Below are 18,057 nucleotides of genomic sequence, written 5' to 3'. Positions count from 1 at the left end.
AACTGGCCTCACATGCAAATATTACAGTAGGCTACACTTTATTATTGCCACATGAACTGCTTCACTCTCACCTCACCTCAAGTACAGCTCATTTATCCAAGTTTGAATCTCACATGTAATGAGATCCGGAGCTGAGTGGCCCTGGCAGAACCCAAATTAAGCGTCATTGAGCAGGCGACTACGAAGCAACTGCCGCTTGATAGCACTGTTGATGATTCCTGTCTATCATTTTCCTGATGATCAAGAATAGCTTGGTGGGGCAATAAATGGCTGAGTTCAATTTAACCTGCTTTTTGTTTACAGACATGCCTGGGCAATTTTCCACATTGCTAGTTAGTGATATTTCAAAATCTGGAGCACAAGCCTTCAGTAATATTGTCAGGGCCCATAGCCTTTACAGTATCCAGTTCCTTGAGCACTTTCTTCATATTACATGGAATGAATTGAAATGGCTGAAGTCTGGCATCTGTGATGCTGGGAACCTCCAGAGGAGGCCAAGATGCATCATCCACTTGGCACTTCTGGTTGAAGATTGTAGCAAATGCTTCACCATTTATACTCCTCCATCATTGAGGATTATAATATTTGTGGAGCCGCCTCCTTCAGTGAATTGGTTCATTTTCCATCACGCATTCGTGGCTGGATTGGCAGGACTGCAGAGCTTAATCAGTTGATTGCGGAATCGCTTAACTCTGTCTATCATTTGTTTTTTGTGCTGTTTGGCATACAGGTAATCCTGTGTTGTAGCTTCACCAGATTGATACCTCATTTTTAGGTATGCCTTGCTGCTCCACATGGTAGTTGGTTGCAACAACCACCCCGTGGGGATGATTCCTGTCTATCATTTTCCCACCCCACCTACCTAAATGAATTTCGGGACCTGGATTGTCAGGATCCTTATGGACAACACCAACAACAGCAGAGCTGAACGTCGCACTACTATCATAGCTCTGGAACCATCTCACCACACATTGAGTGAGATACAACTGGCAGGAAAGGTCAGCTTAAAGAACGAGGCAGTGGATACAGCTTCTTCTGGAAAGGCAAACCAGAAGAAGAACATCATCTCAGTGGGGCCAACTTTGCCATAAAAAACAAATTGGTTTCCAACCCCCTGCGGGATGAGCAGACACCTCATGACCTTACAGCCTTACCTTGCTCCAGAAGCAGCACATCACAGCCATCAGTGCCTTTGCCCCAACCCTAGACGCAACGGGCAAGACAAAAGAGGCATTCCTACTCCAACCTGAACAATCACTGTCCCACATCCCGAAACAAGACAAGCTGATCCTCTTCGGTGATTTCAGTGCTGTAGTCGGGAGGGATGCAAACCTTTGGAAAGGCATGTTAGGCAAAGAAGGGTTGGGGAAAACAAACACCAGTGGAGTCCCCCTCACTATAAAATGTTTAGAACATGATCTGGTCATTACGTGCACCCTGTTCTGCCAAAGGGGCGAGCAGAAGACCTCATGGCAACACTGCCACTCCAAGCACTGGTATCTAGTGGTCTAAATATCATTGTCCAAGCAAGGGATCGCAAAGATGTCCACATCATCCACACCATGAGTAAAGCTGCGACTGCTGAACTGACTACCGACTCATTCGCTCTACCATCTTCATCAGATGGGCCCAAACCAGCAGAGGCAGAAAAATCTCTGGCGTTGAAGACTCAGTGTCCCTGGACTCGAAGATCCTGAGATGACCGACAACTCAGCTGGCGCCTCAGAGCTAACCTGGCGATGACCAACGAGCCAGAAGTGCAGAATGCCCACAAGACCTGGTCCACCTTAAAAGCCACTATAGTCAGTACCTGCCTTTGACCAGGAAGTAAGAAGATTGGTTAGATAAGAACAATCAGGAGATCCAGGCAATGGTTTTGCTTCCAGCTACCTCACCATACTGTCTTCCATGGACTATCCTTTGTCCCTTCGTAATTCTCATCTAAATACAACCCTCCTATCTTAGATTTTTCTAATCAATCATAATACTCTTATTTTTGATTTTCCTTATTTGGCTTTTCTATTCCAACGTATGAGTCTTTTTCATTTTGCAGTTCTTGCCTCTTTCATTGTGTGTTTGTTTCTCAATCATACTCTTTTTCTTTTGTCTCTCTTTCAGTTTGTCTCTCATGTTTGTCTCTGTCTCATTCTGCATTTTCTCTGTAGTTTCTGTCTCATATACTCTATCCCACACACACTTTTTTTCTGTCTGTTTTTATCTTTATTCCTCTGATAATTTATTCTCTCCCCCTCCGTATTTCACTCTGTGTCTGGTCTTGCTCACTGTCTTGCTGCCTCTACGTATCCCACACTAGAAACATGCCATCACTGGCTTAATTCCAAACATGAGGACTGGTCATAGTTCTCAAGTTTCTCAGAATATCCCAGCAGCCATTTTGAAAACAGAGCAGGCAAATACAAGTGTCTTGTGATCATTTTGCTGCTAGTTATGTGTTTATTACTGAGATTCCTGGAGATCAAGATCTACCAAATAGTATTAATTTCCAGCAATGACTGAAGCTTGAGTTTTGTTTTCATTTTTATTACATTGACAAATATCAGACTGGTTAATCCTAAAGTTCAATCTGCCACAGTTCTCCAGGCTGCTTGGGTCAAGGGTTTCAAATTTTTTGGCAAGCACATACTCTGCATTTAAGATAATGTTCAGATTGCTACTTCCTTTCTTTTGAAATCTTATAGGTATCTAAATTAAGCCTTGCTTAAAGCTTTCAATACCAATCCCTATATGGGTAAAAGCAATCCAAGTCTTTTATGCAGACCATTCAACAAGAACTATAACTGTTTTAGCTCACTGTATTTTAATTTGTGTGAAACTACAATGGTCAACATATTATTACATTTCACTCTGCAGACATGTAAAGAAGTTAATTTGTTTACACAATTGTTTGACAGATATAAATGCTAGAATTTCACCAGGCCAAGATTTCATGTGTTAGCAAGCAATCCAAATTAACATCCCAAAAAAGGATATTATGGGTCCATTTTAAAATTTTAAGATCATGCTTTGTTTTTAGGTAGGAATTTTGACTGAGCAGGAAGTCCTTTTCTCCGTGGTGTTGTAACTTAAACATTTTGAAACATCTGTATATTTAAGCACTTCAAAATATTCTACAGTGAGGACCAAAGTGTTATCAAAGGTGTAAACTGTACCCATTGATGCTGAATGGGTTTTAGTTGTATTATATACTCAATAGAACATTGAAACAGAACTCAACAATATCTGGTCATTGTTTTGCGCTGACCCTTGTTTCCAAGGTCTCTAACCCATATTACAGGACTTGCTTGCATGCCGTAAGTACACGTTCATTGCAATTTTCAAGATTTGATCACATCTGATATTTAATATGCTCAAACAATAAGCCTCTACCATAACTTCAGAACAGAACTCCTACTATACTGGTGTTTACATTTTTCTATTTCCCATACCAACCATCCTTTCTGAGTGATATTGACTGTTTATCCCAAATTAGAAGCAGGATTCTTTTTTGGCCTGCTGCCCACTCATAACTGGAATCACTTAGTGGCTTAATTCACTGCCACTATATTGGCACCCCATCCTTATTTTTATTAGTTCTTAATTGAACTTATAATTGAAACTGGCTTTTAATTGGATGGTATTTATATAAAAATACTTGTCTATCAGTCTCAGAATATAAAATATACAAATACCAAGAATAGGAAATATTCTTTATCTCTGCTGTTCTAAATTGCATTATTCCTAATTATGATTAATTTTCTTTAAACAGACAGCAAGCTTTGTTTCATGTACTGGCTGCCTATTCTGTATATAACACGGTAAGAAAATGAAGCTGTGTTTACGTCCTGAGGTATAATAATATTTGTAGTTAATATAAAAAATTCAATATGCAAATGTAAACTTGCAGTTTCAAACCATTTACATTGCAGATTTGTAGATTTGAATCTTAAAGACATTGGATTTATCTTTCAACCAAATGTATGAATCCAATACTGTGGCACAGCGTTAGCACTGCTGCCTCACAGCACCAGGGACTGGGATTCGCTTTCTGGCTTAGGTCACTGTCTGTGTGGAATCTGCACGTTTTCCCCTTGTCTGCATGGGCTTCCTCCAAATACTCCAGCTTCTCCCACAGTCCATAGATGTGCCATTGGCCATGCTAAATTCTCCCTCGGTATACCCGAACAGGCACCTGAGTGTGGCGACTTTGTTGCAGTGTTAACGTAAACCTACTTGTGACACTAATAAGTAGACTTCAAAAGAGTATGAATTTTGGAAGTAACATATTCCAATCACAAACAAGAATCTTAAGCTTACACAAAGACAGTCACATCACAATGGTAAGAAGAAAGACCTGGCTAAGGTTGATAGCATAAATAGGCTAAAACAAGAGCAATAATTTTAAATTGGAGTATTAGCAATCAGTATAATTTAGCAAGAATTCAGATGAAGGATGATGCAAGTTCGGGTGCGAGCAACAGCATTTTGGATGAGAAGCTAGGATAAGATAGATCAGCAAAGGAAATGTTGAAATAGCCATTGAGCTGATGGCAGAGACATGGATCAGGGATTCAGTGGGAGATGGACTGAGGCAGGGACAAAAGTGGACAAGGTACAAATAGACTATCTTTATGAGAATATGTGGGGTTGGAACTTCAACTTAAAGTATATCAAGTTCCTGAATAGTCTGGTTCAGCTTGAGACAATGGCCAGAAAACTGAATAGAGTCAGTGGCAAGAATAAAAAGCTAGTGCTGGGGCCCAAAATGATGGCATTAGTCCACTCAGTGTTTAGCTTAAGGAAAATTCAGCTCCTCCAAGGTTGGCTATTAGACAAACAATGGTCAATAAAGAGCTCAAGAGAGGCAATGGAGATAGTCTTGAGTGTTGTTAGCTTACAGAGGGAAATTGACCCTGTTGTGGACTACATTGTTAAGGGCTGTACCTAAATGGGGAAGAACTAAAGCAGCAATTTATCCGAAGTACGTACTTCAAATAATTTGATGCCAAGTCAGATAAGGAGAGGTTAGCATTACAGACCAAAAGCTTGATCAAAACAGTATTTTTAATTACCATTTTTGAGGGGAAAGAGAGGGAAATAGAAATGTGGTTTAGATAGAAAATTCTAGAACTTGGAATTAAGCCAGCTGAAAATTGGAATGATCAAAATCAGGATAGAAACTTGTTTGAAGAGACTGATGCTTTTCCATGTTACATGGGGCGGCACGGTGGCACAGCAGTTAGCACTGCTGCTTTACAGCACCAGGGACCTGGATTCAATTCCCGGCTTGGGTCACTGTCTGTGTGGAGTTTGCACATTCACCCCGTGTCTGCGTGGGTTTCCTCCAGGTGTTCAGTTTCTTCCCACAATGTGAAAGACGTGTTGGTCAGGTGCCGGACTGTGGCGACTAGGGAAATTTCACAGTAACTTCATTGCAGTGTTAATGTAAGCCTTACCTGCGATAATAAATAAACTTTAAAACTTTAAAACATGGATAAAGAGAGAGCACGAATTATATGGACATGATAAAAAGTTAATGTTGCTGTTCATTTTTCCAACATCATAGAATATACAGTTTGTTGAATACAATTTGTATCTCCTCTGTCATTTATTCTGGTAAGGTTTAAGTTTTACATACTTTTTCCTGTAAGCAATAGCTTTTTTAATTTTCTATCTCATCTAGTTTATAATTAATTGCTTGCTTCTTAGGGCAACATCAGATACAGTATGGTAAGAATTTAAGAGTAAGAAATTAATCATCCCTCTTTTCACAGGAGGTGAGCTACTGTCAAGGAATGAGCCAGATCGCAGCCATTCTACTCATGTATTTGAATGAAGAGGATGCATTTTGGGCGCTAAGTCAATTACTGACTGATCAGAAACATGCAATGCACGGTAAACACCTTAGTAGCCTGACAGGATGATGAATGTTATCAGTACCTTAGCTTCCTGATCAAGTTTTGGAAACTCATGTTGTTCATTTATGCCTCTCACAGTAACTATTGCAAGTTTTAAAAGTCTTCAGCATGAAATGCTAGTGCATGTCCCTTTTTGTGTTCTGTCCCTTTTTGTGTTCTGAGTCTGTATTGGAATTTTCCAAATAGATGTGTTCAGACTCAGCATTGAGTTGAGCACATAAATTAAGCTGACATTTCGATGCAGTATTGAGGCTACATTATTGGGAAGCCATGAGTTAAATGGGTTGTAAAACCAAGGCTGTGCCTTTCTACTTAGATTAATGTAAATTCTCCCATAAAACTCATCTAAGAAGCCCAATGATTTCCTGACCAACATTCAGTCTCACTAATATCCTGAAAAATATATTATCTGGTCATGCATTTATTTTCTCTTTGGGGTAAGATGTGTGCAATTTAATAGCCATGTTTGTGTGCAACAAGAACTGTATTATTCAAAATGAAGTGCATTAGAAAATCCTAAGGATTTGATACATAAATGCACATCCATTCTTTCCTTATCTTCAAAGTAAAATAGGAAGAAACTTGCAGTTGATTTAAATAATACTCACATCTGGAATGTCCAGACTATGGCCCGTGGAGCCACATGCATGATAATGTATGGGATATTGCATGCTGCATCTCCATAACTTCTCAGGATGTTCTCCTCATAAAAGCTGTTTCCCACTCAAGTCACCAGATTGTGCAGTCAACTATTTTTCCTGTTTGCATGTTAATAAATGATTCCCTATGTTAACTGAAACCCATCATTTCAGATCTTCCTCCTACCAGCCATTCCAGTGACATCACTGGCACAGAGACACTGGGCTGCATATCATTGGAGGTGGATGACTTTCCACCCAGAAGTAAAGTCAGCGTGCAGCTGACTTTCTCAGCTCCTTTCTCCCCACACCTTAACATACGGCAGGCTGACTAAACAGCCTGCCAGTGAGACACCTGTCCCTCACTAGGAAGGGATTCCCACCCTGCCAGCTGATTAGCTTGGCCACCAACTGCAATAGTCCCAGCAGCGCCAAGAGCACAATGGTGAGTGCCGTCAGACCTGTAGCCAGTTCTAAAAGGAAGGCTCAATGGTTCCCAGAGCAAGGTGAGTCCAGGGTATTGGTCAAGTGGGGTTTGGGAGCTTGGGGAGGGAGCCAGTGTGGTGGGAGAGGCGATTTTAGAGAGTAGGAAGAAGGGTATGGGGGTTATTTTAGGGGGCTAAGCCCAGATGCACAAAGGCATCCCACTGAAGAACATAAGAACATAAGAAATAGGAGCAGGAGTAGGCCATCTAGCCCTTCGAGCCTGCCCCGCCATTCAATAAGATCATGGCTGATCTGTCGCTGCTCAGTTCCACTTTCCCGCTTTCTCCCCATAACCCTTAATCCCCTCTCTTATCAAAAACCCATCAACCCACGTCTTAAAAATATTTAGCGAGGCAGCCTCCACCACTTCAACGGGCAGAGAATTCCAGAGATTCACCACCCTTTGAGTGAAGAAGTTCCTCCTCAACTCCGTTCTAAACCGCCCCCCTTTTATCTTGAGGCTGTGCCCCCTAGTCCTACTGTCTTTTTTGAGCGGGAAGAGTCTCTCCACCTCTATCCTATCCATCCCATTCATCATCTTATACGTCTCAATGAGATCTCCCCTCATTCTTCTAAACTCTAACGAGTACAAGCCCAGTTTATTCAGCCTCTCCTCATAGCTCAACCCCCTCAACTCCGGTATCAGCCTAGTAAACCTCCTCTGCACTCCCTCCAAGGCCAAAATATCTTTGCGCAGGTGCGGCGCCCAAAACTGCACACAGTACTCCAGCTACGGCCTCACCAATGCCCTATACAGCTGCAGCAAGACCTCCCTACTTTTATATTCAATCCCCCTCGCTATGAAGGCCAGCATCCCATTCGCCTTCCTGACCACCTGCTGCACCTGCAAGCTGGGTTTTTGCGACTCATGCACAAGGACCCCGAGGTCCCTCTGCACCGTCGCCTGCTGCAGTTTTTCGCCCCGTAAGTAATAGTCCTTCCTACCATTCTTCCTACCAAAGTGGACCACCTCGCACTTGCCAACATTAAATTCCATTTGCCATTTCCTGGCCCATTCGCCCAGCCTACCTAGATCCTTCTGCAGACTCTCCACACCCTCCGCACAATTTGCCGTTCCCCCAATCTTGGTGTCATCAGCAAATTTCGACACCCTACACTCGGTTCCCTCCTCCAGATCATCTATATAAATGGTAAAAAGCTGAGGCCCCAGCACCGACCCCTGGGGCACTCCACTAGTAACACCCTTCCTTTCCACCCTTTTAAAAACTTTTGTATGCATGTATGTAGATGCATATGTGTCCGTGTCCTGCATGCAGCTAGTACTGATGCAATGATTGTTGGTAACATCGTTCTGGTCAAGATGTACAAATGTTTATTTAAATAGTTATAATGGGAACTGTTAATACAGTCCCACTACCGATACATCCACGCTTAACGTGGGTTGCTGCCCATATCAGATAAATAATACTACCATTTGTTGTTTCTGCAGCACCAATTATAAAGGGGCTTCCTGTAATATGTAAAGCACAGTTACTATTTTGGGCATATCGATAATTATTTACCTATTTAAAAACCTCTATTGATTTCAGGCATAGTTGGGTCCTTAAACATTTTCAATCAGCTGTTTGAACTTTGTTAAAAATCTGTTTTAGGACCGTATTTTTGCTACCAAGGCAAGTAGCTGTCATCAGGTAATTTTCCAACTCACTGGGCCCGCCTCAGTAAAAAAAGACCCCAAATTGCGCAACTTGTCCACCGCGGGGGTGTGGGGATTTCCATTCCAGAAATACTTTGATTTTAAAATTCTTATTCATGTTTTTAATTTCCTCTATATCCTCATCCCTCTCAATGTCTGTAATCTCTTCCAACCTACAAACCCTTTGAGATATTGGGTGACTGTGGAGTTTGAACATTCTCCCGGTATCTGCGTGGGTTTTTTCTTGGTGCTCCGGTTTCCTGCCACAGTCCAAAGATGTGCAGGTCAGGTTGATTGATTATGCTAAATTGCCCCTTAGTGTCCCAAGATGTGTAGGGTAGGGCAATTAGCACGGCAAATTTAAGGTGGTTATGTGGATAGGGTTTAGGTGGGATGAGTTGTCGGAGATTTGGTGCAAACTCGATGGACCGAATGCTTCTGCTCTGTGGGGATCCAATGAGCTTTCCCGCCCTCCCTCACCCAAGATATCCTCAACTGCAGCTACCATCTGCTATTCTGGAGTGATGTTTCAAAGCAGACAATGGGTGTCCCCACTGGTTAGCAGTGCATCTCTGTAGGTTCTCCTTCAGTCAGACTGGGAACAGCGGGAGTTCCCATTTCCCAGTGATGACAGCAGAAGACAGAAACCCTCAACTCATTTGAAAGGTACCTGGATTTACACTTAAAGTGCTACAATCTGCAAGACTATGGACTGGATGCTGGAAGATGGGATTAGAAAGGGCAGCTAGTTTTTTTAATTTCAGCCATGCAGACACAATGGGCTGAATAGTCTCTTTCTGTGTCATGCCCTCTGTTACCCTAAACTCTCAGAACCTCAGCATTGAACTTCCCTCTAACCATGGATCACTCTACAATTGTACTTCACCTCCCATCTGCACATATTGACCTTCCCTATGTGGTCCAACTTCCACACTCTGTTCCCACAAACCCTTGTAGGTCTACCATGACACACCCTCCCTTAGTCAGCCATGCCCCATTTCCCTTAGCACAGCTAGCACCCCATCTCAGAACATCAATACCTCCCCTCCTACGGTCCTATAAAGTTACTACTCAGTCCAGATTTAACAAGAAGATAACCTGACCTACTACATGCCACCTTTAACCAGGCATATGTTTCTCATCAGCTACGGAGCTAATTGCAAAGCAAAAAGCATTTTAATGAATCTGCATGACAGGCAACACTGCAGGAATATAAAATTGGTAATCGGTGAGTGCCAACAGCAAGCCTCAGGAAAAGTTATCAAAAAGGAAGACGAAAACTGGAGAAGCAGGAGGGCACAGAAAGAGTGGAGCTGATCATAACAATAGCAAGGCCAAGGCAAAAAGAAGTCAAGGAATTTAAGGCAAAATGACTGCTGAATTTAAGATAACATAGGGAACAGCTAATAGCAGTGCCAAACAGGTATAGTAGACAGGATAAAGGAAATGATGGAGAGTAAACAAAATAGCAGAAATAAAGACAGATCAAATTTTACATGCCATTGCGCCTCCACTCCCCAGTGGACTATCGGGAGAGAGGGTCGGGAATATAGAATTGTGTCGTGCCCATCATCTGCCCACCTACACTGATAATTTACAGCAGCAGTGTAGAAGTTGGACAGCCCACCCATTTTTGGGCCAATTAAAACTCCTCAGTCACCAGGTAATGGCAAATTAAGGGGCCTTACACCACTTTACTAATCGGAAGGGATTCACATGACTGGGCCTACCTAGCCACTTGGTAGAGGAGGTTCCTCCTTTTTCTGGCCTCCTGTGCCTCACGGAAGGGTGTGCCTGACTGGCCCTGGAAAGGCCATCCCACTTACCTTGAACTTAAGCCTCCAGCATCACTACTGATCAGAGTGTCATAGAAACCCTACAGTGCAGAAAGAGGCCATCTGGCCCATCGAGTCTGCACCAACCACAATCCCACCTAGGCCCTACCCCCATATCCCTACACATTTACCCGCTAATCCCTCTAACCTATGCATCTCAGGACACTAAGGAGCAATTTTAGCATGGCCAATCAACCTAACCCGCACATCCTTGGACTGTGGGAGGAAACCGGAGCACCAGGAGGAAACCCTCACAGACACGAGGAGAATATGCAAACTCCATACAGTGACCCAAGCCGGGAATTGAACCCAGGTCCCTAGAGCTGTGAAGCAGCAGTGCTAACCACTATGCTACCGTGCTGCCCATGTCTGCAGTCCCAGCAGTAGTCACATTCCCAGTGGTAAGATATTTGCTGGCCCTTTGATTATCCATGATGTGGAGATGCTCGCATTGGACTGGGATAAGCACAGTAAGATGTCTTACAACAGCAGGTTAAAGGGTTTATTTAGCAGCACAAGCTTTTGAAGTCTCAGCTTCTTTCTTCAGGTGAGTGAGGAGTTGCGTTCACAAACAGGGCATATACGGACACAAACTCAATTTACAAGACAATGGTTGGAATGCGAATCTTACAGATAATCAAGTCTTAAAGGAACTGACAATGTGAGTGGAGAGAGGGCCAAGCACAGGTTAAAGAAGTGTGTATTGTCTCCAGACAGGACAGCTAGTGAAATTTTGCAAGCCCAGACAAATTATGGGGGTTACAGACAGTGTGACATGAACCCAAGATTCTGATTAAGGCCATTCTCATGTGCGGAACTTGGCTATCAGCTTCTGCTCAGGGATTCTGCATTATGTGTCGTGAAGGCCGCCTTGGAGAACGCTTACCTGAAGATCAGAGGCTGAATGCCCATGACTGCTGAAGTGTTCCTTGACAAGAAGGGAAACACTCCTGCCTGGTGATTGTCAAGCGGTGTTCATTCATCCATTGTCGTAGCTTCTGCATGGTCTCCCCAATGTACCATGATTCGGGACATCCTTTCCTGCAGCATATCGGGTAGACAACATTGGCCAAGTCGCAAGAGTATGTATCATGTACATGGTGGATGGTGTTCTCCCGTGAGATTATAAGAACATAAGAAATAGGAGCAGGAGTAGGCCAACTAGCCCTTCGAGCCTGCCCCGCCATTCAATAAGATCATGGCTGATCTGTCGTGGCTCAGTTCCACATTCCCGCCCTCTCCCCATAACCCTTAATCCCCTCTCTCATCAAAAACCCATCAACCCGCGTCTTAAAAATATTTAGCGAGGCAGCCTCCACCACTTCAACGGGCAGAGAATTCCAGAGATTCACCACCCTTTGAGTGAAGAAGTTCCTCCTCAACTCTGTTCTCAACCGCTCCCCCTTTATCTTGAGGTTATGCCCCCTAGTCCTACTATCCTTTCTGAGCAGGAAGAGTCTCTCCACCTCTATCCTATCCATCCCATTCATCATCTTATACGTCTCAATGAGATCTCCCCTCATTCTTCTAAACTCTAATGAGTACAAGCCTAATCTATTCAGCCTCTCCTCATAGCTCAACCCCCTCAACTCCGGCATCAGCCTAGTAAACCTCCTCTGCACTCCCTCCAAGGCTAAAATATCCTTGCGTAAGTACGGCGCCCAAAACTGCACACAATACTCCAGCTGCGGCCTCACCAATGCCCTATACAGCCGCAGCAAGACCTCCCTACTTTTATATTCAATCCCCCTCGCGATGAAGGCCAGCATCCCATTTGCCTTCCTGACCACCTGCTGCACCTGCAAGCTGGGTTTTTGCGACTCATGCACAAGGACCCCGAGGTCCCTCTGCACCGTCGTCTGCTGCAGTTTTTCTCCACGTAAGTAATAATCCTTCCTACCATTATTCCTACCAAAGTGGATCACCTCGCACTTACCAACATTAAATTCCATTTGCCATTTCCTGGCCCATTCGCCCAGCTTATCTAGATCCTTCTGTAGACTCTCCACAATTTGCCTTTCCACCAATTTTGGTGTCATCAGCATATTTCGACACCCTACACTCGGTTCCCTCCTCCAGATCATCTATATAAATGGTAAATAGCTGAAGCTCCAGCACCGACCCCTGGGGCACTCCACTAGTCACCATCCGCCAATCCGAATAGCACCCATTGACCCCCACTCTCTGCCCCCTATTTGACAACCAGTCCTCTATCCACGCTAACACCCTACCCCCAACTCCATGCCCCCTGACCTTCTGTAATAACCTCTTGTGAGGTACCTTGTCAAACGCCTTCTGAAAATCCAGAAAGACCACATCCACCGGCTCTCCTCTATCCACGGCCCTAGACACATCCTCATAGAACACCAGTAAATTTGTCAGACACGACTTCCCTTTAAGGAAACCGTGCTGCGTCTGCTCTATCAAGCAGTTCGCCTCAAGATGCCTCGCTATTTCCTCCTTGATGACGGATTCTAACATTTTACCTACAACAGACGTTAAACTAACCGGCCTATAATTCCCCGCCTTTTGCCTGGCACCCTTCTTAAACAACGGCGTAACATTAGCTGTTTTCCAATCTTACGGCACTTCCCCGGAATCCAGCGACGTCTGGAAAATAACCACCAAGGCATCCACTATCACCTCCGCCATTTCTTTCAGGACCCTCGGATGCATTCCATCCGGTCCTGGGGACTTATCCACAATCAGCCCCTCCAGTCTGTCGAGCACCACCTCTCTAGTAACAGTAATGTCATCGAGACCCCCCAGTCCTACCACCTTTCCATCTCTAACATCCGGCAAATTATTCACGTCCTCCTCCGTGAAGACCGAAACAAAAAAGTTATTCAAGACCTCCGCCATATCCCCATCCCCTACCACTAAGTCCCCCTTCTCATCCTCTAAGGGACCAACGTTCACCCTAGCCAGCCTCTTCCTTTTTATATATTTATAAAAACTCTTGCTATCCTTTTTTATATTAAGCGCTAGCCCAGCTTCATAGTTTATCCTACCCTTCTTTATCAACTTCTTTGTCGATCTTTGTTGACATTTAAACCTCTCCCAATCCTCTTCTCGCCCACTACTCTTAGCTACTCTAAACGCCTCCGCTTTTAATTTAACACTTTCCTTCACCTCCTTCGTTATCCACGGCTTATTACCTCTCCTCCTACGGTCCTTTTTGACCATCGGAATAAATTTCCGCTGAGCACCAAGAAAGATCTCCTTAAAGATCCTCCACTGTTCCTCAGCAGACCTACCTTCCAACGCGCTCCCCCAGTCCACATTCGCCAATTCTTCTCTCATCCTACCGTACTCCCCTCTGTTCAAACAAAGGACGCGTGTCCGGGAACCCACTTTCTCCTCCTCCATCTGCACCAGAAACTCCACCATACAATGATCACTCTCCCCAAGAGGATCCTTCACCGCAAGTTCCCTAATTCTACCCGCCTCATTACATAGCACCAGATCCAAGATAGCTCGCTCCCTCGTCGGCTCCAACACACACTGTTCCAGGAAACTATCCCGGCAGCATTCCAAGAACTCCTCCTCGAGCCCACCGCGTCCAACATGGGTCGACCAATCAATATGCAGATTGAAATCCCCCATAACTATGGCCATCCCATTCCTGCACGCAGCACTTATTTGCGCGTTAACAGCCCGCCCCACCTCCAGATCATTATTGGGGGGCCTATAGACGACACCCACCAGCGTCTTCCTCCCTTTGCTGTTCCTAATCTCTACCCACAACGATTCCACCTTCTGCTCCTTGGCTCCAATATCATCACTCGCTACCACCCTGATGCTATCCTTAATCAGCAGAGCTACGCTCCCCCCTTTTCCCTCCTGCCTATCCTTCCTAAACACTTGATACCCCTGGACATTCAGCTCCCAGTTCCTGTCACCTTGCAGCCACGTCTCCGTAATGGCCACCAGATCATATCCATTTGTGTCGATCTGCGCCACCAACTCATCCACTTTATTCCTAATGCTTCGCGCATTCAGATAAAGCACCTTCATCCCAGCCTTCACCTGGACCTTATTTGCCAGAACGCCACCAACCATACTCACGCCCCTTACTCCCTCTATTATTGGGACATCCTCGGCCTCTATCCTTATCTGTACCGTCTCCTTAACTTTAGACCCCGTAATGTCACCTACCCTCACACCCTCCCCCCCCCCCCTAATTAGTTTAAAGCCCTGTCTACAGTATCCGTGTCGATGATCTGGCACGTCTTGCAGAGATTGCTGTGGCAGGGTTGTGTGGTGTTGTGGTCACTGTTCTGTAGGCTGGGTAGTTTGCTGTGGACAATGGTCTGTTTGAGGTTGTGCAGTTGTTTGAAGGCAAGAAGTGGGGGTGTGGGGATGGCCTTGGCGAGATGTTCATCTTCATCAATGACATATTGAAGGCTCCAGCAAAGATGTCATAGCTTCTCTGCTCCGGGGAAGTACTGGAGAACTGCAGGTACTCTGTCCACCATGTCCCATGTTTATCTTCTGAGGAGGTTGGTGAGGTTTTTCATTGTGGCATGTCGGATCTGTGAGAACATCCATGGTGGGGTTGCCCCGATGCTTGTGGGGGCCTGCCCCTCATGTCCACCGGGATTGGGGGCAAGTATTTTAAAAACTCTTTAAAGATGGTGCCCCGAGTACTTCCCCGGAGTGGAGAAGCTACGACATCTTCTTCAGAGCCTTCAACATGTCATCAATAAATTCAAACATCTCGCCAAAGCCATCCCCACACCCCGACTCCTTGCCTTCAAACAACTGCACAACCTCAAACAGACCATTGTCCACAACAAACTACCCAGTCTTCAGGAGAACAGTGACCACGACACCACACAACCCTGCCACAGCAACCTCTGCAAGATGTGCCAGATCATCGATATGGATGCCATCATCTCACATGAGAATGCCATCCACAGGTACACGGTACTTACTCTTGTTACTTGGCCAACATTGTCGACCTGATATGCTGCAGGAAAGGATGTCCTGAGGCATGGTACGTTGGGGAGACCATGCAGACACTACAACAACTGATGAATGAGCACCACTCAACAATCACCAGGCAAGACTGTTCCCTTTCTGTTAGGGAACACTTCAGCAGTCACGGGCGTTCAGCCTCTGATCTTTGGGTAAGTGTTCTCCAAGGTGGCCTTCATGACATATGACAACTCAGAATTGCTGGGCAGAAACTGATAGCCAAGTTCTGCACGCACAAGGACGGCCTCAACTGGGATCTTGGGTTCATGTCACACTATCTGTAACCCCCACGCTTTGCCTGGGTTTGCAAAACCTCACTGACTGTCCTGGCTGGAGACAATACACACCTCTTTAATCTGCGCTTGGCTCTCTTTCCACTCACTTTGTCTGTACCTTTAAGACTTGATTACCTGTAAAGACTCATTCCAACCATTGTCTTGTAAATTGAGCTTGCGTCTGTATGTGCCCTGATTGTGAACACAACTCCTCACTCACCTGAAGAAGGAGCCTGAGACTTCAAAAGCTTGTACTGCTAAATAAACCTGTTGGGCTTTAACTGGTGTTGTGAGTCATTTGATTAGAGGCAGATCTTGAGGAGAGACATCTTCCTTCATGGGAGTGGAAGCCGACACTTGGAAAACAAAAAAAAACACTGCGGAAAATGAGTGCACAGGCAACAATGTGAGAGCAAAGACAGGTAAAAGAGATAATGCGTTTCTCATTCGAAATGCTCATAATATAAAACCTTTCCATTATAGAATCATAGAAAAACTACAACACAAACAGACGCTTCGGCCCACAAGTTGCGCCGATCTTATCTCTATGTACTAGGCTTACCAAAAACCTCAATCCTATTAAATCCCATGTACTCATCCAGAAGTCTCTTAAAAGACCCTAATGAATCTGCCTCCACCACCACTGACGGCAGCCAATTTCACTCACCCACCACCCTTTGAGTGAAAAACTTACCCCTGACATCTCCTCTGTACCTACTCCCCAGCACCTTAAACCTGTGTCCTCTTGTGGCAGCCATTTCAGCCCTGGGGAAAAGCCTCTGAGAGTCCACCTGATCAATACCTCTCTTCATCTTATACACCTCTAACAGGTCCCCTCTCATCCTCCGTCTCTCTAAGGAGAAAAGATCGAGCTCTCTCAACCTGTCCTCATAAGGCATGCCACCCAATCCAGGTAACATCTTTGTAAATCTCCTCTGCAACCTTTCAATAGCTTCCACATCCTTCCTGTAATGAGGTGACCAGAACTGAGCATAGTACTCCAAGTGGGGTCTGACCAGGGTCTTATACAGCTGCAGCATTATCTCCCGACTCCTAAACTCAATTCCTCGATTGATGAAGGCCAGTACACCATACACCTTCTTAATCACATCCTCTACCTGCGAAGCCGATTTAAGAGTCCTATGAACCCGGACCCCAAGATCCTTCTGATCTTCCACACTGCTAAGAGTCTTACCCTTAATATTATATTCCTTCATCTCAATTGACCTGCCAAAATGTACCACTACACAGTTATCTGGGTTGAAGTCCATCTGCCACTTCTCCGCCCAGTCTTGCATCCTGTCTATGTCATGCTGCAACTTCTGACCTCCCTCCAAACTACCCACAACACCGCTGACCTTCGTGTCATTGGCAAACTTACCAACCCATCCCTCCACTTCCTCATCTAGGTCATTTATAAAAATCACAAACAGCAAGGGTCCCAGAACAGATCCCTGGGACACTCTACTGGTGACCGACCTCCATGCAGAAAAAGACGCATCTACAACCACTCTCTGCCTTCTGCGGGCAAGCCAGTTCTGGATCCACAACGCAACGTCCCCTTGGATCCCATGCCCCCTCACTTTCTCAGTAAGCCTTGCATGGGGGACCTTATCGAACGCCTTGCTGAAGTCCATATAAACCACATCCACCGCTCTTCCTTTGTCAATGTGTTTAGTCACATTTTCAAAAAACTCAACCAGGCTCGTTAGACATGATCTGCCTTTAACAAAGCCGCGCTGACTACTTTTGATACTACTATACTTCTCTAAATGTTCATAAATCCTGTCTCTCAGGATCTTTTCCATCAACTTACCAACCACTGAGGTTAGACTTACTGGTCGATAATTTCCTGGGCTACCTCTGTTCCCTTTCTTGAATATAGGAGCCACGTCCGCAATCACCCAATCTTCCAGAACCTCCCCCATCTTCATCGATGACGCAAAGATCATCGCCAGAGGCTCTGCAATCTCTTCCCTCACCTCCCACAGTAACCTGGGGTACATCCCATCTGGTCCCGGTGACTTATCTATCTTGATGCTATTCAAAAGCTCCAACACATCCTCTTTCTTAATGTCCACACACTCAAGCTTTTCAGCCCGCCGCAAGCCTGCGCTACGACCACCAAGATCTTTTTCCACTGTGAATACCAAGGTAAAGTATTCATTGAGCACCTCTGCTATTTCTACTGGTTCTGTACAAACTTTCTCACTGTCACATTTTATACGTCCTATTCCTTCGCATCTCATCCTTTCACTCTTCACACATTTG

At 44.9% G+C, this 18,057-nt stretch overlaps 1 protein-coding gene across 3 annotated transcripts in view; it reads left to right on the top strand.

The window, feature by feature from the left end:
• LOC145343827 (uncharacterized) overlaps positions 1 to 18,057 on the top strand; it is a 252,433-nt gene that overhangs the window by 148,499 nt on the left and 85,877 nt on the right. For all 3 annotated transcript variants that reach the window (XM_080190224.1, XM_080190222.1, XM_080190223.1), the window contains 2 exons: positions 3,767 to 3,815; positions 5,772 to 5,892. In XM_080190224.1, the coding sequence (XP_080046350.1) occupies positions 3,767 to 3,815; positions 5,772 to 5,892 (170 nt within the window). The remainder of the gene's footprint in view (positions 1 to 3,766; positions 3,816 to 5,771; positions 5,893 to 18,057) is intronic.

Source organism: Carcharhinus amblyrhynchos, chromosome 6 (assembly GCF_965287045.1).
Source record: "Carcharhinus amblyrhynchos chromosome 6, sCarAmb.v2.hapA, whole genome shotgun sequence".
In the NCBI taxonomy this organism is placed as follows: domain Eukaryota; kingdom Metazoa; phylum Chordata; class Chondrichthyes; order Carcharhiniformes; family Carcharhinidae; genus Carcharhinus; species Carcharhinus amblyrhynchos.
The sequence above is the reverse complement of the archived record's forward strand: the minus strand, read 5'-3'. Positions and strand labels throughout refer to the sequence as shown.